Raw genomic sequence first — 24000 nt, 5'->3', positions numbered from 1 at the left:
ATAAGTTTCAATTTTTTAGCAACGATTTAATATCATTGTAGGTATATTATGATATGCGTTTATAACAAAACGTAAAAGGTTTTATATTATATTTATGTATACTTGTGGATACGTACTTATAAAAATATATAAGTATGTTACGAACATAGGACATACGACATATTATATAACACATACATACGCATATACTTTGGGTAATTAACCGTTATAGGCTTAAATGCGATGACAAAATAAAACTACCTATATAGTATAACGATTAATTGGTTGTATGTACTTCTATCTCGGAAGTTCCTCGAGGTCCGTGAAGTTGGCCGCACAATGTCAACATTTCCTCGTAATGATATTTTGATTAAAACCTAACCTAACCGTGCAAGTCGTAAGTTGTAACTATACGAACGTTGAAAAATAATTGTTCCGGTTAGTAAATTTGGTATTTTCTACAGTTGGAAACGTTGGATCACGGTCCCCGGCAATTTGCAGTTTAACATCGGCCTTGGATGCCATCATTGTTCAATTATCATCGTACATCGTATTATAGGTATAAAATGTGTATCAATGTGCTCAAACGCCGCGAAACGGATTCGAAAGGCCGGATGTATCGTTATTATATTACTATTGATGTGTATGGTCGCTGCAGCATCCCGTAGGTACGCAGATGATTCTGGTTTTCGCGTCGTTGAGTTCAAAATAAATCGACTTTGCCTGCAACAGCATAGAACACAATGCGATAATATTACAAAATCGAAAAATACGTTGTCGTCAGACTTCTGCGCATATAATATGCCTGTATACCTACCGACGACGAGGCGCGGAGGGTTCGTTATCGACGTGTGTGGCGGCCGTGCATAGACATAACCATACAATATATTTATATATTATATATATATATATTATAATACCGCATATTGACCAGCGCACGGACATAGTATTATAATATGACCGTCTAATGATTGTGGTCTATATAATATGGTACGCGAATACCGCACGATGACAATAAACAAGGTGTTTCGATGAATAAAATATTCAGAAATAAAAACGGCAAACGACCGAAACGCGGTGACCAAAAAAAAAAAAAAAAAAGAAGAGACTTCGTGACACGTATGACACTGCCATGTGACTGCCGCGGCGAGCGTTTTGTACACTGTAAGTGCCCATAATAACGTCGTACATTATTATTATAATAGGTAGCGCATAATATATATACATAGTTTCTACACACCTATATACCTTATTACAGCATAAATATATATTATTACTGTGTCACCCCGCCGTCACCGCCGCCGGAGCTTGTCTATTATATATTGTGCTGCGTGCGGGCACCAATAATACGCGTGTGTGTCGTATACTATAGCGTAGGTATGTACGTAATATTATAATATATTATATTATGTGCGTAGTACATAATATTATTATTATAGGTGGCACATTGGCACTCTTCGGCTGATTTCGACCGAGGGAAACCGGTTTGGATATATATAGGTACGCATATACCTATTTTAAAATATTATTGTACTCCCTGCAGATGCAGCGCCGCCGTCGCTAACCGCCGTGCAAGTGGCCGTGTCCACCCCCCCCCCCCCCCCCCCCCCCCCCGAAAAAGGACTATTCATCAATACGTGAGTAAAAAAAAATAATATATATTATGTTTTTTTCACTCTCGAACGCGCGCACCGCGGGGGAGACATCGGTGCAGTATTTACGCGACATCTGCCAGTCACATGGTCGGGCAACCCGTTTGCACACACACACACACACACACACACCCTCTCTCTAATTAACGATCAAAACCGTTTCGAACCACTGCCCGGCGGGTAAACATCGTGATACGTAATAATATTAATAATACTATGCATACGCGTCGTGGCGATGTATAATATTTGTACAAGAGTATAATATTATGCATCATGTGCCGTGCGTGCGTCGCGAGAGCTAAATCGTATATAGTACAATAATATATTATATGATTGCAACTACTAAGTCGACGCGTGACAATAACATTATATAGGTATAATTGTTGCGATTGGCATTATAGGTACAGCAGACGAACTGTATAATATAATACAGTGACGTCCGTTGACGTCGGGGTGGACAATAATTAGTCGCGACGCTAATACCACGGTCCAGCACTCCAGCAGCGACTTGCTTACACGCATAATATTACTATAAACGGTGGCGTGACCATAGGATGTAGACAGTGTGATATTATTGTAAAGCTGACGGGTTGTACGTCATATTGTCCGAATGCGAGTTGACTCCGACTTACCAACGCATAGCAAAGTAACACAACGGTGAATAATAAATTGACCAAATATTAAATGATAAGGTGTTATCTAGTGCCCCACGTAGATTTTTTTTAATATTTTCATTTTGTATCCCGAGTTATGATTTGGGAATTTATATATTATGAGCATAAGACTACGTGGGGAGGGGCACTCGACATCTTACATTATTATCTTTATTTTTTATAATATATCAATTAACTCTAATATTAAAAAAAAAGTCAAAAGTAGTAAAAGAAAAAATAAATATGTGAAACATTTAATTTAGTTTTTTAATTTTTGACCATTTATATATCTTTATTTAAAGGAAAAATAAATAGAACATTTAAAATGTCTATAATATGAAATTAATTGAAATGTATAATATATAATACATAGAAGTAGAAGATACTAATAAAAAGTTTTTCCCAACTATTAAGAAAATAACTTTTAATGTCACCCTTCAAAGGTAGGTACCAACTAGACCCAATTTGCAATCAGAGATCATCCCCAATTTTAAACAGCAAAGCATTTTTTCTACAATAAAACGGCGTGTTCTTATTTACATACACAAAAACACATATGATTGTAAAATCCCAATACGCATTAATCGCTACGATCAGAATCTAAAATACTTCACCAATAAAAGTATAAAACGAGTACAACAGTATATAACGCAGATCGATAAATAAATAATTCGTTAAAATATTGTAATACAATAGTATACCTCTGGCTCTGCGTTGGTAGGCAAAAAAAAAAAGCCCATGGAAAAAAAGGCCAGAAATATAAATATAAATATAAATGTGAACACATGTATATTGTATACTCTACTCCTAGTTAGTAATTACCATGTACATATGACAAAATATAATAAAAATAATAATTAATTGTTAATTGTATAAAATATAGACTGTAAATAAAATTATTTAAATCAGTTCCTATAACACATTTAAGCATTTTAAGTTTAGATGCAAGGAATAGTGAACCAACATTTTTCAGGGTACCCGGGGGTACGGTTGTATTGAACCATCACACTTGTTTAAAAAAAAAAAATACTTAAAGTTTATTTATTAAATGACTAGGCTCGTTCCAAATTAAATTTGTATAAATATTACAATATTCAAGGGTTCAAGATAAAATTCTCAGTGTGCTTAAGAATATTATAAAATGTATAATGTATAATTCATGCGGTCATCAATGCAGTAAAAACTATAATGTTGTTTTATAATGACTTAAAACTATAAAAATGTTTAATACATAAATAGTTTTTTTTTACATAATGAGCGTTAACTGTTAAAATAATCGCTATAATATATTATATGTACAGACTACAGTCTACAGAGTGGTCATTCCGATCAGGGATATTGATTACCACGGTAATAATATTTAATAATATCAATAACAAATTTACAGTGGAAATAATAATAGTAGTGCATGGGGTAAAGCTGTCGTGGTGATCAGCTAGAGCGGCAATCGATTACCGTGTGACGAACGAACCAGCCTTACCACTTATACATATACAAAGAACTGATATAAAAAACACGGCAGTCGCGGTTGTGGGTCATCGATAAAAATTGTGATATCAAAAATTAAAAAAAATTGTAATGCCCACCAATAGCTAGTTTTACTATATACTACCATCGCCACCGATGGCACATGAACATTTTAAAACAATACTAATGTTATCATACAACGCTGTAAATTCACACGTATCCAGCTATTGTTTGTTCGTATACCATATTTTATTGATTTAAACGACGACGATTGACGATGCAATCCTTGTTACCGATGTGTATGACATAATCGTCCATCGCGGAGTATAGAAAACTGCAGTCACAGCTGTATGCACCGAAAACGAAGATCCTCAGTAAACTTACAAAGTATAGTTGCGATAGGTCATAAAAATACTGTATCTGTAGAGTTACATACCCCCGTATACGTGCTGACCTATCTATAAATATATGCACACGGGACGGATCGACGATCTACCCATACAATCACAAAATATAACATAGAGCAGCGATTCTTAATCAATGTTGTGCAGTAAATAAATAAACTCTACGGTCCAAGTCGTAGAGTCGTTAAACCGTAACAACTATTTGCTATAAGTGCCAGGTACCTATGATTCCTTTTGATCAAAAATGCAATTAAAAAAGACCTATGAAAATAAAAAATAGGTTCGTTTAACAATAATTTATCATATTTCACCAACCTATGGATTCGAATTCACAATCAAGCAAGCAATGGTTTTCATATTTAACAATAACAACAATAATTTATTATTTGTATTGTCAATACGCTTTCGATTTGCACTGCGTTCTCTAAGTAATAAACAATTTGATAATCTAATGAAATCGTTTGACGAATTTGTATCTATATCATCACCGAATTGACTTGTTAATGTTGTAGAACGTCTTATTATAGGCTCATAACATTCTTATCGTCATAACTAGTGCTATACAATTTCATTTATTTCCTTCTTTTATAAGTTATAACAACAATACTTGCTTACAAATATTATTAAATATTTGATTTATTAACCTAAATTTCAAGAAAGCGTATTAAAAAATGGGTACTTTTCGGTTATCCTGACTACCGCGACTACTCAATTCCGTTATGTTGAGTACCACCCGATACTATGCCTAACTACAATAATATTGTTCTGTGACATGTGGTGATATCATAGACAATAATAAATAATTATTGTAAGTTTCGTGCAAGGGGTATAAATTGATAACTTCCCGGTGGCAAATACGCGTCCACACGACATAATATCTCACAGGGTTTTGCTGAAAATATGTCCACAGAGATGTGGCACAAACCCCGTGGGTTTCCTTTGACGTCGGCCGCCTACTAGGCTGATCAAAACTGTTGACACGCAACACCCAGCGAAGCCATAGGAAACGAATTCTTGACGTCTTACTTATTCCGTATACGTACGCCAAAAGAGATGCATCGATCACGCATCGCTTAAACGCATGTAATATTATAATTATTAATATCGTCGCTATAGTTTATGGTAGTTATCGTCATATTGTAGTGGGTGCGAAGCGTTTTGTCCAACACGATAGAGAATTATTATAATGATATAATATAGGTGCGGCCAGATGATTTAACAAGCATGCTCTCATCCACATTTTTGCTTGTAATAACATGAATTTCCTCGGATTGTTTTGAACTTTTAAGTGCCTATTACTTATGACCAGTTAGATTTTTGTAACTATTTATGGGGCGGTGGTACAGCAACTTTTTTTTTAAAATGAGACCTGCCTTTTTTATTGTTGATTATTGTTGTGGAGATTATTCTTTGGACATTTCCATGTGCCTTAATGTATAAATCGAAATGTAAGCGGGTGGATCGTGCTCTATGAATTACCATTGTATTCATAATATAATAATATAAGAAGTAACGTATTATGACCGGACGAAACTTTTACAGCTAGGTATTCGATATAAATATATAATGTGATATCGTATTACTATTAAATTATATTATACTAACGACGCCACCGTGTGGTGTTCTTGCTGCTAGGACGTCACCGAGACGGCCTTGAATTTAATAATAATAATAATAATAAAAAAAGTAGACCCTATCGCCGTTGTCACGCGCGTTTTTTAGTGTACCCGAAATATTTATGGCCCCAGAATGAATCCACCTATATAATACCGCCATGCCGGACGGACGACCAGGCCGCCATGTATACATGTATAATGTTATTATTATTATCATCACTATTGTACGTGAAATAGTCTTTTATACTTTCATCCGAGACGAAACCTTAGTAAAATTATTATCGTTCCCGGTGAAACTATTTGAACAGCTTTCGCTTTGTATTCCATAATATTATGTCCATATAACTTTACGACGAAGGTATCTATGTAGTCATATTAATCGGTGTTACCTATATACACATATTATAATAATGCCAGTTTTGCTGCGTGTTCACATATTTTATTCTAATAAGTCAATATATTATCGTTGTGCGTCGTTTAGGAGTCGGAAATGTTTTACTCATATTCGAATAATATTGTAATATCGACGAATTTTTGTCGACTTCTTAATATTATATTCTCTACGTCTGCTACAAATAATTGCATTCTGATAACCGTATTATACGCCATCGTCCGTACAGGTGACACGAATTATTTCTCGTACCCACACGTCGAGTAATAAGCATATTATAAAACAAAAATTTAAATCACCAAAACCGTTATCGGTATCGTGTAATAAGTGTGATAACTATTATTATAATAATTCTTAATTGTTCTATTATATTTAGGACTTGGGTGGATAGTGAATTAATTCATTTGTTTCGTAAAGGTCCACACACGCACTGCAGAGGTACGTTATTTATACGGTCACGGTACCGATAAAATTGCTCCAATGATCATATTACTACAATTATATTACCGGACCAGTGGACGCGCCGATATTGTTTGTGCGGTAAAATTTAAAACTATGAGATTAAACATAATATGCACTTGCACTCTGTGATATAATGCCGGCACGGTCTCAAATATCGTATCGGAGAATGAACTCTTCTAGAACGTTGCTCGCACGATTTTTTTATATTACCGTATACCGGAACGGTAAAATTAATTTCGTGTGCGCATCTAAACTAAAAAAAAAAACCATTTGAAGCAAATCTTTAAATTTAGAATTTACCAATATTTCCGGGTGGCAAGACCAAAAACATATTATGTATAATATAGGTAGGTATTGAATCAATAGTGAGTTAATGGTCCCTTAAACATGGTTTAGTGGCCCGTGATTGGTCCATTAAATTAATTCATTTTTCATGCAACCCGGAATAATGTGTATTTTTAAGTATGTTATTATTTGATAAATTATACAAATAATATTTATTACACTGCAAGTATAATAATTAATAATAATAACAAGAAGAAGAAGAATAGTGCGCTATTAGTAGGTATTGCTGGTTGAGGGCCAAAAATATACAAATGTGTACATTTTGTTGTAACAAAGTAAGACAATTTAACTTTTGAGTAGGTACATCGCATTTTTTTTCTCATGTTCCCTCAAATACTATGATCAGGCATTGATTACCGATAAGTGATAACAATTTACAGATCAACCATGTAGACATGTGGAGAAAGAGCGATATAATACTTTAATAAAATTTATATTTTTCCAATCGTTATAATATATTAACAATACCAATGGTCATACAAGTATTTATGTACCATCATGTAGTATGTATAGTGTATACCTACCCTTATTATGTGCATCGCACACGACGCCGTTTAATTTTCTATCGTGTCTATTTGTCGATGTATATAATCATAGAGTAATATCAGAGTATTACTCTATGTTTATAATATCTTGTATTATAGATAATAATATTATTGTTGTAATTATTAAAATAATGTGTTTTTTTTTATTTTATTTTAATCTGGTCGTCGAAAATTCGTTACGTTGTTTATTAGATTTCCTATCAAATTCATTTTTCATAAACTTACTAGACCGCGAAGCACTGCGCGCACTTTTGAACTTCCATTAAACGCAACACTCGTTTTTTTTTTTTTTTTTTTTTTATCTTCGTTTTAGCGCTCGCTCGTTATATAAATTACAATATATTATCACCGCAGCCCGCCACTGCGCCGCGTCGAAAAACAGCGCGCGTTACACGATATTATTATACACTATCATCCATCGTGCGTAATATCGAAATGGGTTATTGGGGTGTGGCGGTGGGTGTGAGGGTCGTCGGGGATCAACTCATGCGGCGTAATAATTGACTTATGGAAATAATCAAATATAAATAATAGACATTATTTATACACTCGCATCGCGGTCTATGTGGATAAGCCGTTTTCGTTGGACAAGACGCGTAATAAATCCATTGGTCCGTATGTAATAGTACCTAATAATAATGATAATAATGATAAAGTTAATGACTGCTGCACGCCCCGGAATATACCTACCCATGTGTGAGCGTGTGTGCGGTGTAATATCATCATTTCCACAACACTTATCGAAATACCAATTATGACCGGAGCTGTTCATTTTTGATTGTTTTCGGATATCACCTATATATCATATACTCCGCGGGTTTCCACACACCCCCGAAAACCAATCATTCGACGTATTAGTTCGCACCGCGGAGAATATAATGGTCTTCGACTCCTCTGCACAGTCCCCTAGACTTATAATACCCGCTGCACTACAGTGGTTGTACTTGTACACGTTCATCGCAAAAGTTCGGCTGGGTTAATAATCGGTTTGCCTACCTGCTCGCTATCTCGTCTACAATGTACTATCTAAAAACAAAAAATGCGCAATGTCTTTATCCAAGCCAAATGTTATCCCGGAGTAAGTCGCCATCACAAAAATTAGGTATATCATAAATTATCATAATTTATAATATATTATTGTACATTATTATGCGTCACAAAACTATTGTGTATACAAAGCCATCTGTATAAATCAATTAGTTATATTCGTTATCCAGAAGTTTTGAAGTTTTGCAATTAAAACGTGCGACAGCAAAATAATGTAATGTGCGTGCATTTTATTATACTTGTTGTGGGTATAATAATCGTTTTAAGGCTTGCTGCGTGTAATCAATTTATAAGTCAGCTTTTAACGTATACAGTTATATAATATTAAATATAATACGTATAGGTTTCTCGAGTTTTGTGTTCCTATAGCACGCGTCCCGTGGTACAGAGGAGAGGAATGGGTACACTAAAATTTATTTTATTTTTATTTTTGACTTTTGTATTATTTAAATGTCTAAAAGTTTCTACATCAAGGTGAAAAATCGTTATCCGGGTGTATTGAAATAAATTGTTCACTTCAACGTTGATAATGTCTCAATGAACACTCAATACATTAAAAACGTTCGGCGCAGTTCAACCGCAGTCTGTTTAGTCTACTAAATAATTTATCACCGTAAACAACTGACAGATGTTTTATAAAAATAAAAAGTATATATTAATTAAGAACTCTATACATATCAATTCACTAAAACATACCAAAAATGGACGTTATATTATAATATAATACCATATGATATGGTTAAAACACCTATTTACCTAGTATTTTATATATTAGAAAAACAGTGTATTTAAAAAGTTTTAAAACAAAAACCAAATTTTAAAAGCATTATAAGGCTACAATTGACTATCAATAATATAATATTAAACCTTATACTGTTGAAAATAGAAAAATATAAATACAAGGTTACTGCTTTTTTGATTTATTTGAAATTTTAAAGAAATAATCGAATTTAATTTCTTAGGTTTCGGTAATTACTAATTATTTTTGAGTAATACTTAATATTATTATTTCAATAACGGTCAATTTAAATAATACATTTGTGTATATTGTATATTATGTATAAATAAACAACTTATACCTATATATAACACCTAGTTAAGTATAGCTAGCTACTTATATCGAGTTTATTGGAGCACCGTACATAGGCGTTTGAAAACGGTCTGTGAAATATGTTTTTAATCTTTGCACTCGATTCCGTGCATGCACAGAAAAACACATTATTATTTATTATTTATCTGTGGAGATACTGGTCAATAAAATCGGTTTAATATTATCTAAATATTATATACCTAGCGTTTGTCCTCGTCAATAACTATTTATCAAATTAATATTATTGAAATATCATGCTCTTTGAAAATCATTTCAACTGCATTAGAGTGACTGCATAATATATTCGTTACAATAATTATATTACGCAAAAATATTTTTCGAAAACGTTACAATTTTTCGAGTAAATGATTGTTTACTTTTATAAGAATCATCTCGTACGTGTTGAATAAACTTGAATTGCACTGTTGCGGAATAAAGACAACGACGTTGAGTATTCGTTATTGTTTGTTGGTGATTTTTTTTTTTTACATCGTTATCAAAGCTTTCGTATAAATTTAAATCCGTACCGTTGACACATGTGTCGTCAAGTCTACATACATACACACTACACCTTCATGTATAAGTAATATATATATATATATATGATATACATACGATTATATTTTTCCAAACCTATATATTATAATATAATAACCACACATTATAATACCTGTCAAACCATTACTCATTATCGGCTGTTAAGGAGTTTTTTTACGTGCGTAGGTTTCTTCTGATTAACGCTATTGACGTGCACCGCAATCTCTGTGGTCCACAACCGCTGTCATATAAACACGTATACCTCAGGGCGTCAACGACTTATCATTATGCGATTATAATAATATATTGATGTGTATAATATACACCTATATTGTACCAACAGTTGTTATTATTGCCATTCACGTCGCGATAAATTAAAAACTTCGCGGATTATCATGTACAATGTGTTTATCGCATGTACAACAATTTATGTGCACGACAATTTATGATAATTATTACAGTATCGTCCAGTGGTCGAAATTCCATCAGTAAACCATATTATTTCCTTTTTTTGATTTATTCATACAATTTAAATGAGTGTAAATTATTATTTTATTTTGTTTTCGCGTAAACTTAAAATTAAAAATGTAATTGATTCAAGTCCAAAATGGAAATAATTTTAGTTATTTTTGCTCCCTCTGCGAGTTGCCAACAATTTTTCACTTTATAAATCTAAACCCATTATTTAATTGCATCTACGCAGACTCGAAATAATGTTAAATACAATATGTTGTCAGGTAATGTATTATAGTACCTATAGCTTAGTATATGATATATTATATAACGACATGACTGGTCGGTTTTTGGTATTCGAATCAAAGTATCGAGATTCGATAATATTCGTATAGTCATATACATTTCTGAATCGCGGATTATAATTATGCGGCTGTGCAGTTAGACATGATTCGTTGCAGTCCATATAATATTGTCGTACATGTTGATAACTTTTTTTTTTTTACTGCTGTGGGATATTTACGGTTTGCATAATAATTGCACTAGGAGACAGAGTCGGTATTCGGATTACAGTCTGCATATTATACTCTTGGTGAGGCCATTTTAGTATAAAGATTTTTTATTTTAAATTCTGATTTGGTAATGTTTTTTCAACATAATATGCACCAGGTACCTATAACTAAAATACATATTTGCATCTTCTAATATTGTCACACATAACAAATGACGATTCAAAATTTTCATTCAAGCTTTATCTTATATTTTTTAGTAAACGATTAAAAAATACTGTTTATTGATAACATAAAACAATTACATTGATTGTTGCTCTGCACTGACGGACTCAATCTAACGTGATTTAAAATTGCTTTATCTAGAACATCATATAAATTTCATAAAATAAACAAAATAATAAATCTTGAAATAAATATGTCTATAGCGTGTTAGCTACTTTAGCTTAAAAAATCTAAAAAAAATCAATATATTTGTGTTTTTTAAATTTATAACTTCAATAACCGCGGGCTTGCTATAGGTATAGGTATAGGTAAATTTATACTTTTGTAAAATTTTTATTTCTTCAATAAGTTATTAAAATGTATCTACATAAAAAAAGAATGGTAGAGTTAGAGTTAGAGTACCTATGTCCCATAGGTTCCTATACAATATTGACGTTTTGCGAAACATTCTCGACTTACCTACCCGCGGCACTTAAAATAAAATTATGCATGCAAATATTTAGCCAGTAGGTTCTTTACCATAGTGCGTTGTAAAAGAGTTACAAACAAATCTTACTATATTGTATATATTTTTTTTTATAAAGTCGTATATATATAGTATCACCTCGCGTAAAGAGCGCCTCTCATTGTTCTTATTCATGATATTCAGCGTTTGTAAAGACTTCCGGCACTAGTCTTTAATTGTGTGGATTAGGTAGTGTTGGATACGTGTATAAATATTTTTAATTAAACAAAATTTAGATGTTTCAAAATATATTATATTGTTAAAACAGCCTACACGCAACTCCTCAATTATAAGCGCCTCCCGAGACGTTAACTTTGGTAACGTGGGCGAAAAGGAATAGATTATATTCGGGTGAAAGGTACCTTTTAATGTGTTACGCCCGTCCGTACCGCGATAATATGAGGCTGTGGTCACGTCTACTGCTATAGAATGTCATCGTATGAAATGTATATAAATATTGTAAAATACTATTACATTGATAATATGCCTTCAATATAATAATAATAATAATAATTATTATTATTATTGTGGTCCGAAATAGTACAATAAATTATAAATTTATTTACTTCGGAAAACGATCGTGCCACACCAATAATATTTACGATGTATAATTTTTTCGGTTAGGTATCGTTTGCCGCTCGACGAGGGATAATAATTTTTCTTCTCCGTTTCCATTCGGTCGGATTGCGTGATATTAATATTCTCGAATGTTAAAACCTCATTATTGATATTATTATACTTTACAAACATTTTAACAATGTTTATTCATTGTATACGCCACCGCTGAGTTTTTCTTCGACTTCCGTTTCCGTATAAAAGTAGCGTACCTACCTATATGCGTATATTATACACATAATAATATGATAGGTAATATATTATATGGCATTATACGCATTCCATACACAACAGTGAAATGTGCGTCTTACACATTATTATTATTATTATTATTATTGTTACACGAGCTGCTGAGCGGTTCTCTACATCAGGTAGGCGTATATAATATGCATATATAGGTACGTTTTTTTCTCGCTATAAATAATATGGAAATTCAATTCTTTAAACTATAACTTATAGCACCTGTTCAGAAGGTATTCGCATATTTTATACCTTTGACGCCGTCGCCGTCCACCGTGCGACAGGGTGTAAGGATATTTGATCTGATCCGAAACATTTGACAATTATTGTCGGACGTCGAATACTCGAATATCGCGATACAAGGAATTGCATATTATATTTTAATTTGCTCTAATAATTTTTTGAAAGTTATGGAACCTATCGGGTATTTTTGTGACGAGTCTTAGCTATGAATTGGTTTAGCTTAATGTGTATAATATAATAGTGTTGCATAAAAGTAAAACATCGATTCTTACATAAACATTAGTGTTCACTTAGTACGGATATGGATCTAAAAAAAATAATCATATAAATTCCACATTATTATTATTTATGTTGGCATATTAATGAGAATAAAATTTAATTTTGATCAATACGGGTGCATAGCATTATAAAGTAATTTTATTGGTTTAATTACTATACCTTCCTGTATATATCTTGCGGCCTAATTTGTTTTGTATTTTTGTTATGCAAATCTACTCTAGTATTTTTAATTACTACCGATTCCCTTTCAACCTTTTTCCTAATTACTTATAATCATAATGTAGTTTAATTTGTTTTTTTTTAACAAACAATTTTCATTATATTTTATTTTCACAAAAGAACCTGTAAATACAAAATGTCAACATTTTATATTTTTACAATCAATATTTGTTTTTATAATTTATTACTATAATTTCAAACCTAGAATTTGATTCTTTTAAAATTGTTTTATATTTCAAGAGCATCATAAAAGATAAATGATTACTTATTAAATTTGTCATACACAGAAGCACCTATATAAAATATACATAGGTATTAAAAAAGTACACATATAAAATACCCACTACATAGTATATGATAGAGAATAATAAAATTATAATATTTTAATTTACATTGATGTTTGAATATGTTGTACTTGTTATTTTTCAAATTGTTTTTTGTGTCGTACTATTACACTAAACGCAATATAAACATTAATTCAAACGCAATAATCAACTTATTGCAAAAGTCGATTTTATGTACTTGTACTTGCAATTTGGCGTCTCATTATTTTCTTGACATTGTTCACATTTGAGTCCTTGACAGATCAGAAGTAAATTATTCTTTGGCATACGAATATATAATGAAAATAAAAACAATTCAAACTAAAATAATCATAATGAATTAAAATTTTAGTTTTTGCGCATTAACAGGCATTGTATAATATACAAGGACGAGGAGTGGAGAGCACAGTAGGGTCAATGAAAAATGCTCATAATAATAATAATAATAATAATTATTATTATTATTTTAGAAGTAATTAATTTTAATGTGTACTTATAATTATTTTATTTCAAAACCAATCGTTAAAATAAGTTAAATGTACCTAATTAAAACGAAAAAGTTGACATTTAAAGTTTGTGTTGACGAAAGATGGTTTTAAATTAAAACTTATCAAAGTCAGGGGAAATAAAATCTACTAGAAAAGATTTAGATAGATTTTATGTGTCCTAGTGTATCATTTCCAGTTAATAATGTATTATTGTTTAAATCTATTTTATTCGTATGTTTTTTTTTACTTGGTCAAATTACTGAACTTAAATTTTTTTTCACTATATTATATCATAATATCTTAAAGACAATGTTTGTTTATGTTTAAATTGGCTCAAAATCTGAAGGCATTTCACTATTTAATAGAGTCATGTTAATGATATTATGGAATTGTGATGAGTTATAAATTATAATTTTTATAATTTCGACGTTTTTGGTAACATAGTAATATAATAATGATTTATAGCATTTATTTATTTATGTTATAAAACGTTATTGTATTAATTGCTTACAGTTTTTATATTTAATCTACAAGTATAACATATCGTGTGAAAAATATAAAATTCTATTGCTGATACAATATATTATAACCATATTAATATATTATTATGTCACTCAAAGAATTTTCAAAATAATATAACTCCATATTGGTTAAGTATATTATAATAATAATTAGGTAGTATTTAGTTCCATTAACTAATGAAAAAGTTTTAACTAAATTAACTTTTAATCGTCAGCCAGACTATTTAATACTACTAAAGAAAATTCATGTTTGCGCACACATCAAAAGATTTTGACGTAGAAAAGACTCAATACTTTAAAACCACTAATGACTTCATATTTATGAAGTTATGTCGGAAAGTATGTTCTTGACATTTTCCTAATTCGCTTTATTATTCTCGTGTACTTACTGATGATTTTTCGAATATGTTTAATAAATTCCAGAATCACATACAATGTAAAAAAAGTGGGTAAGTGGATGTCGCTCTGCTGTACAGTAGGTTACAAGTGGGTAACTGTAATGGATGGTGTTAAATTTGAATTCAATGATATAATATCATTGTATAAGAAAAACGATTCTGAGCGAAAACGGTCAGTCAGCCTATGATATTACTAAGTAGTAATTTGTAGTAGTAGTTTGATGATATTATTGTGAATAAAGCAATTTATGTATAACCTATTTATGTGGAGCATTTTTTTAAATTTTCAATCCTTAGCTATAAAAGTTGAACGTTTTATAAATTTTTAACTACAAAATAATTATTAAAATTTGATACATTAGGTCAAAATTTGAACTTTAAATGCTTAAAAAAAAAATTGTGCCTATGTATTTTTAATATTTTTTAACTGCTATTGTAACAATATATCAGGAGCCTTGCATTAAATTTTTACGCTTTATTACCCAACAAATAAAATTGTATTGATATTTATAGAAAAAAAAACTAAAAAGAATGGAAATTGACAATGTCCGTAAACAGCTCAAAAAGTGCTAAATCATTGAAACTATTATTGAAATTATTTTCAAAATTTTATCGTGTATAGAAAATGCTAGTATAAACATTCAGTGAAATTTTCAAGTATCTACAGTCATTCGTTTTTTAATTACAACGAAATAAGAAAATCGCTACATGAGAAATCGAGTGAATATCAAATGTTGTAAAAATATGAATTTCAAATGCTCATAAAAATTTAATTTGACTTTCTTGTAGACATTTTGTTTTTGATAAAGGTAGACAAACTTATGAGGAACCTTGTATTACATTTTCGAATTTTAGATTTAAAAAGAATATTTTGATATTTATAGAAAAAAAAACTAAAAAAAATGGAAACTGAAAATGTCCATAAACAGCTCAAAATGTTGAATGGTGTATAGAAAATGTTAATTTACACATTCAGTCGAAATTTCATGTACCTGCGGTCATTTGTTTCAGAGTTGCACCAAAAACCAAAATCGATTTTCTCGAAAACAGATTTCGTGTAAAAATTTCCGTTTTTTCTTAATTTTTCTTTTGTTTTTCACGTCACTTTTGAAAACTACTGGGAAATTTTTACTTTTGACCCCTCAAAGTACCGACTAGATTCACTTTTCTATCAGAAAAGTTACTGTTGAAGAAAATCCAAGCATTTTTACTGTCCTAATGTCTGTGATGACAGACACAAAAATAAAAACACACATCATTGTAAAATCAATACATTCATCGCTTCGCTCAGAATTTAAAATTGAGTGAAAATCTAAAATATAAGGATATGAATCATTATATCCTTCTACCGGCTTTATTATCGATAGCCCCAAGTGTCGCAATACTATAGCACTTATACGAGGTGCTCTGAGAGAAAAATGTCTGAAGATTGTAAACTGAACACACCGACACTGATTTTAGAATTTCCTTGTATAGCTTTCTTGAAGGACTAAGGTCTAAGGACTAAATATGTACAAGCAATGTCATTAACAATATAATATCTTGATAATATATTTCACGACTTTATGAAGCGGACTTTTTTTTTTATATGCTCACGTACGCCCGATCATCTATGCGCCATACTTGACATTATTTACATCAGTATTATGTCTCTATATAGTGCACCACCACGGAACCTAACCCTTTTATTAGATGGTGTCCTGAATATGAATAAGGATGGGTGCGGTCTCCCCAACCAAGTCCACCGCGCCATCTGGTTTGACTACCAGAGAATACACCATACTCCAGGCGAGCATGATATCGGTAGAAAGTCAAACTTTCTGTGCTTGCTAAACCTCTGTGTCCTCTGGTTCCAGCCAATATTATATTTGCCAACAATATACAATATTAAATACATTATTTCCAACAATAGTATACTCGTAATAGTAGTGGGTGACTCGAGTTCCTACCGATCTAATGCTCTAACCTTTGCCGGCCAGATTGAAAAATTATGTACGATATATAGCTTATAATATTATGGAATTATCACACGCTCATCGCTCGTATTTACAATCATAATAATAATACGAGTAATTAACGGACTTTTAAAATCATTAACTGCACCGTCGGTGCCATATTTACATAACTAGTTCAAATTTATTTTTACACCTTATAGACACTATTTAGCCGAAATACACGAGCACCGTAGTCCGCAGTTGTGTGTTGTGGTGTTGCTTATATATATATATAAATATATAATATATTAATATTTAATACATAATATGAATTATATACTTGTATGTGTTATGTCATATGTATAAAATAAGAGGTATTATTACTAATGCGTATATTATATTATTATAATATATTGTGTGCAGTACGCAAGTCGCCCGTTTCCGTGCGACAGCAAAGTTTAATGAACCGCTAAAATTAATAGCCTCGACATTGAAACAATGGAGTCTGGTATGGTTGGTTTCTCTCTGAAACAGAGTCGATTGAGAGTAGGTATAGCTGGTAAAATATCGTAACTCGTACGGACGACGGCACTGAAATGAAGCATTTATATTATTGTATAACTCCGGATTCTGTGGCAATTAAAAAAATATATTATATTAATTTCCAAACAATTATATTGGATAATCTGTTAGGTTATTGACAATTGTTTGTACAGATATGCCGCGGTGTCAACCTGTTAGGTTATATTACTGTTTAGATATAAAAAATATTCGAGTTGTATATTATATTGATGTCTTCGTGTTTGCCATATAATCACAATATCTACACTTTAAGTAGGTATCGTGCACGTCTAAATTTTATAAGTTCGATACTTGGGCTATGTGAATTTATATTATAGTAATTAACTAATATATATATATGACTTTTGTCAACAAAATATCCTTTTAAGCAGTACTGCACTTGACACTGCGATATAAGTGAATAATTGCTAAATGTTTGCGTTTTATTAATTCGGATATGTTTAAAGCACATTTTGTCGAAACAAATAAACGAACATTGTAGTAATTCGCATTGGATTATTATAAGCTATTCTAAAGTATTCAACAGTGTCCCGCGTACTGCGTACCTATATAACTTTCGGCCGAATATTTCACTGGATGCACATCATTCCCGCGGGACTCTCGCGTTACCCGTCAATCATATTATAAATTATGACCGCCGTATGCGCGTACCTACGTAATATGTATTAAATATGTTTACAACGTTTATTTATTTATTTTATTCTAATAAAGTTAGGCGCACCGTTTGGATTTCGTCCATTGGTTCAATCAAAATATTAAGTACAATAATAATTCTATATTATAGAATATAATAAGTATAGGTATATGTGAATGCATACGTCCTAATACAAGTGATTATGATAGTAATAAACATTAAAATATTATTATGTTTGCAGACTATGCAGTAGCAATATTTACGAACGGGATGTGCGAAAAAATGTAAAACATTAAACACCTCATAATAATAATATATACCTATAGCCTATGACCATAACGCACACCATCTACGAACACCGTCGACGACGACGCGAAATATAGACACTTGTTGATAATATATTATAATATCGACTGTTAACTAATAATGATATCGCACAGTGACCGGACTAGAATTGTATAGGCAGGTTAAAATGTCACAATGTCGTAATAGGTGCGAGTGAATAATATTATAAATACGACTGCCACGCATAAACAAATATTTACGATTTGCCGTTCGTCTAAATTATAATAATAATATGTTCTTGTGTCCTGTTTTTTTTTTCCCCTCGAGACTGAAAAACTTCACACAATATCATTATACAGTGTTTTGTACGCTGCAGCAACTGTTATTATACCGCAGCTGTGACACGGGGCGAGTCGACTCTTGTAATATTTATGTGTGACGACGACGACGACGATAGTCGATCCGTATAAACGAACTCGCCTCGTGCACGAACGGTGATGCGCGACGGTCGTATTTCACCACCGCCGCCGCCGCCGCCGCCGCCGCCGCTGCAGCTCGTTCATTTAATCTCGTCCGATCCGCCAGCGCATCTCATTGTATGCTAATGTCCGACGCGAGCAATAAATTCACCATCGGAAATCGACCGCAGAGAGCTTTTTTTTTTATTTATACTTTTATTCCTCTCTTTTCGCGGGTATAACATAATATTATTGTCGTGTCGCGCGCACGTTGGCCAGCACACGCGATAGTCGCCACGAGCGAGCGATTGCAAAAATTATGACCGTCAGCTGCGAGTCCGCGATTTTAGAGTCTCTTCACCGCTGTTCGACGACGAGCGACGCGACACGTTCAATCATACATTTCTATAATTTTGGTATACTATTTTTGTTATCGTGTAAACCTTTATCCTAACCTAAACCGGGCGGTACTTTAACGAAATAACCACGCGTATACGATCACGAAAACCGATTACGGTTATGAGCATTTATTTTTTTGTCCTTATAACATTTTTGAAGTTTCGCGCTTTTTTGAATCACTGCAGCATTCGTCATTGGTTTCGTGTTCAGAAGTAGAATTTTTTCCTGTTAATTTTGATACGAAAAAAAAATGGAATTTCAAACGCGATCAGTTAATTGGAAATTATATTTGAAGTCTAAATCGGTGGAGTGGAATGGAATAGAGTGATGTAGAGGATTATAAAAACTGCAAATAATTATATACCATGTACGTAATTATTCTGTCAATATTTTATCAATTTATGGATAAATTTATTTTTGAAAATTGGTTGGTAGTTGCAATTTAAATATATGGGTAGCATATAAATACGTTTTGTGCTAGTTTAACTAATTTACTATATCATACTAGTTTTAAATCCATTTTTTAATAAGCCAAAATCTTCTTGAATATTTTTGTACGTCATCAGTCATCATTTATCATGATTTGTATCTCGTTTTTCGAAGATACGTCGTTGGTTGAAATATTGTTCCAGGCGATACTTTTATGCGTTCTAAAATAATAAATAATATGTAACATATTATAATTAATATTTTCCATTGTAATGTTTGATATCATTTTACTTGTTCCATAGGCGAAAAATTGTCTGTAACTCTAATTACCTATTTTGAGTGCAAAGAAATAATATTTGAAAGTAATTTAATAAACACAACATTTCCAAAATATGTAAAAGCATTCTTGGAAATAATTAGTGTTTGTTGTTACTTGTTAAATACAATTTCTACAATTTTTTTTTATTATTTTCCAATTTAAACAGGGCAGTATATAAAAATAAAATTGATCATGTCGTGGGTGTTCAGTTTCTACCTGTAGATAATAGCGCAAAAACACGATTTTCGCACTTTATTACGCATGTAATAAAACTTTCTCTCTAGGGTTTATTGTTATTTGTTACTCGTGACTTTTTATACTTTATATTATATTGTACCTATATGTACGCTATGCCACCATGTTGTAACTTTCAGTCGAGCCAATGCTATCTGTTGGATAAACGATGTACTTACTGTTATTACACGATAGAATAATATATTTATATATATATATATTATTGTAAGAGTTCGTTGTGGTATCGTAAAAATAAACTCTTCCCGAAAATCGTCACTCACAACGGTACGTTTTTTAAGCGTTTTTTTTAGGGCTAAGCCCCCCCCCCCTTCCAAAAAATGTCCATAGCTCCCCCAAACATTTCCTACATTTTGTTTTAAGCTTATTGAATATTATCAAAGTAAGGCTTTAGCACCCCCAAATCCCAAATGCTATTTACGTCTATATGAGCGTAATCATATTTGCAAAACCTCATAGATATTTTATTCCGAGATATACGTATATATTTTGTTTCAGGAGCATACGCTATGAATGCAGAAGATATCATTATAATATATTATGTGCGTTACAATTTAAAACGGACGTTATTCAAGTATTACGTAAGTATTTCGGAAGATAATATTATTATATTAGGTATAGTGAGAGGTGTGACGGTCGGCCGAAGCTTATAATTTCGGATACCGTCTGCACGTCACGTCGTGTTATCTGCAGTGTACTTATACTATATTATATCATTATGTTATACCTACACTCGAATTTAAAATCGCATGCCAGTTTTCGACCTTTTTATTTTTAGCGTTCCAGTTTGAAAATTTAAAAAAAAAAAAGTAACATTAAATGTTGTATTGTTCAAAACGGTACTATAATTATAGATTTGATATAATACAAAGTGAAGCCAGACGGAACGCGTTCGTCCAGTACGTGTAATTTTAAAATTAAAACGAAAAAAATTTTAATCGAGGTAATGAAACGATCCCAATAATAATAAATACGAGAGAATTTTAAACCCAAATTCACGTTATTTCATTGAATAGGTATAATGTACGATCACGCGTGGATATAATATATTTTATGCACGCATATTTATTATTTTTTTTTGGTTTTAAATTGTATCCGGAACAACGCAGAACGACTCATCGAACAATGCTATAATTTATAATGTAATACCTGCACCGGGGATATTTAAAAACGAAAAACGATTTTCTCATCTAATTTTTGTCAGAAAATAAAATCCCACGTAACGGACGCATTTGAATTTTGAATACATATAATCACTATACATCGGGTAATAATAATAATACGCATACCTATATCAATATTCAATACTGTGGATGAGTACCTAATATATAATATATAGGTGTATTTATGTATATAATATATAGGTACTTATGATTATATGTATTTAAATTATTATTTATTTTTTTTTAATCAAACATATAATAGTATTTTTTTTTTTTTTATGTGATTGCAGGTATTAGGTTTTGTAACGGTAGAGTTTTTACACGTGTGTTTTGTGTTTGGCAGAATTTCTAATGGGGCACCCGAAGGTTTCTGCCATGCCCCGGTCGGGGGATGGCGGCATCTTTCTCCAGACAGTCCGCCTGCCCGGAGAAAAATTCCGGCCGAGGATCGAACCAGCGACGGCGCGCGTAGCAACCGACGCCTTAGACCTTAATATAATATAATGTACCTAACGCTTACATTATAAGTATAATAGGCTAGTCCTTGCACTACTATGCTAACCACGCTTACGGTAATTCCGGGATTCGAGTTATTGTTCTCGATGTTATTCAGTATTATTCTAATGATTGATTATTCATTATATGTATTATTCGATTGTAACCATGATTGTATTATATTTATTTAGTGGTATATTATTATAAATGTATTTAATTATATTGTGGTTTTAAAATTCAGTGATACGGTTTGGAGTGCTCTTAAAGTCTTAAATGCCGAAACATCACAGTTGTGATCTACTATTAGCTGTATTAAAATGGACAATAAAGTGTATATTTTATCGAGTCTGTGTTTTTCGTAATTTGTTAACCAAGAAATCGTGTTATTTTCTTATATCGAAACTACCTATATATAGTACCTATCTAAAGTTGTGACTTTGTTTTTTAATATATTTATATGTTATAATTTATATGATAATATATAGTACATCTAAGTAAATATAAATAGATGTGATTATAAATATAAATACCTACCTAACCTTTACGGTTACATTTCAAGAAGGTTGATACGATTTTATGCACATAATGTTTATGATATAGGTAACTGATGAAATCTGCACGAGTTATAAGATTAAATTAAAAAGTTTTGATTTCGATTCGTTTAAAATATTTTGGAACTTTAGATAATAGATATATTATAAATATATAATAGTATCATCCCCCCTCCCCCATACTTATGTATAATTTGAAAACGTTATAGATCGTGACCGACGACCATAATATAAATCATTCAAACAACATTGGTCGTATTTCATTACGATTTATTTTTCCACCATATCATTTCTCTGAATTTATTTTTTAAATGTGCTAATAATAACTTAAGTTAAATTTATAAGAAACCAAATTATTTAAAATTATTCCACGCAGTTACGTAATTGTTGTATACTTCACTATTATACTCGGTTTTAAATTGTAGGACGAACAAGCGGGTAGACAATATATTTAAACAAAATATGTCCGATGAGCGATGGCATAAAAGTTATACGATCGCATATTATACAAATTAAAGTTTTACTAGGCATATATTATATATATTGAGTTGACCAAATTATTGTACATAGTATAACTGCATACAAATTACAAATATCTATAATTTTAGGTATCTAGTTTTCTAGTTAAAACTTACATTTATTCAGAGTAACTGAATACTAAAAAAAAATTACTTAAAATTTTTACTAAATACTTACATCATTAGTTAATTCTAGACAATATTATATCATTTTCAAAAAACGTTAGTCCTTTTTGAGTTATTCATAGATATTTGAAATGATCAACGTTTTAAGTTTTTACATTAATGAAACTTGATTTTTTTAGTCTAAAAGCATTACAATTTAATACGAGATTCCTCTTAACTCTTAAGTCGTTGTTATAGCAATAAAAATATATCGTCAATGTAAAGTCTCAAATTGTTCTTATAAGATTTTTAAGTTAAAATGTTGATGACATTAGATATCTAGCTTATCGCACCGAACGTACTTGTTAATTTGTTGTTGTTCAAAAAATAATCAATCGTATAGTAATTCGAAACATTCTACTACAAAGGTAAATAATAATAAAAAAAATTATACAATATCCGTACGGACGTCGTTGCCGAATTTGTTACCGCCTGCACTATTATGCACTATTGTCCATTCTATTTTATTCATATACTTATCAGGGATTTATCGACCTATAACTTAAGTTTGAATATCATCGAAGTGCTACGTATATAGTGCACGTTTCGCATTAGAAATCGTCCGTTGTATACATATACATACATGGCCGAACATATATGACATCAAATC

General features: G+C 31.4%; 1 protein-coding gene across 4 annotated transcripts; it reads left to right on the top strand.

Moving 5' to 3' along the window:
- Nucleotides 1–1584: 1584 nt before the first annotated feature.
- Nucleotides 1585–22473, top strand: LOC132950866 (uncharacterized). Of its 4 annotated transcripts, none has more exons than XR_009665262.1 (3): nucleotides 1585–1616; nucleotides 20997–21079; nucleotides 21952–22473. XR_009665262.1 is itself a non-coding variant. In XM_061022462.1 (3 exons), exons 1-3 carry the CDS (start codon nucleotides 10916–10918, stop codon nucleotides 22153–22155), a joined length of 297 nt encoding a protein of 98 aa, XP_060878445.1. In that variant the 5' UTR covers nucleotides 10827–10915; the 3' UTR covers nucleotides 22156–22473. The 4 variants fall into 4 exon arrangements, 2 of the variants coding, with proteins under 2 accessions (XP_060878445.1, XP_060878444.1); XM_061022462.1 differs by lacking the exon at nucleotides 1585–1616 and adding an exon at nucleotides 10827–10925; XR_009665261.1 differs by lacking the exon at nucleotides 1585–1616 and adding an exon at nucleotides 19050–19865.
- Nucleotides 22474–24000: the final 1527 nt, after the last annotated feature.

The sequence above is a fragment of the Metopolophium dirhodum genome, chromosome 8 (genome assembly GCF_019925205.1).
Source record: "Metopolophium dirhodum isolate CAU chromosome 8, ASM1992520v1, whole genome shotgun sequence".
Lineage (NCBI taxonomy): Eukaryota > Metazoa > Arthropoda > Insecta > Hemiptera > Aphididae > Metopolophium > Metopolophium dirhodum.
This window is presented reverse-complemented; position numbering and strand designations above follow the sequence as displayed.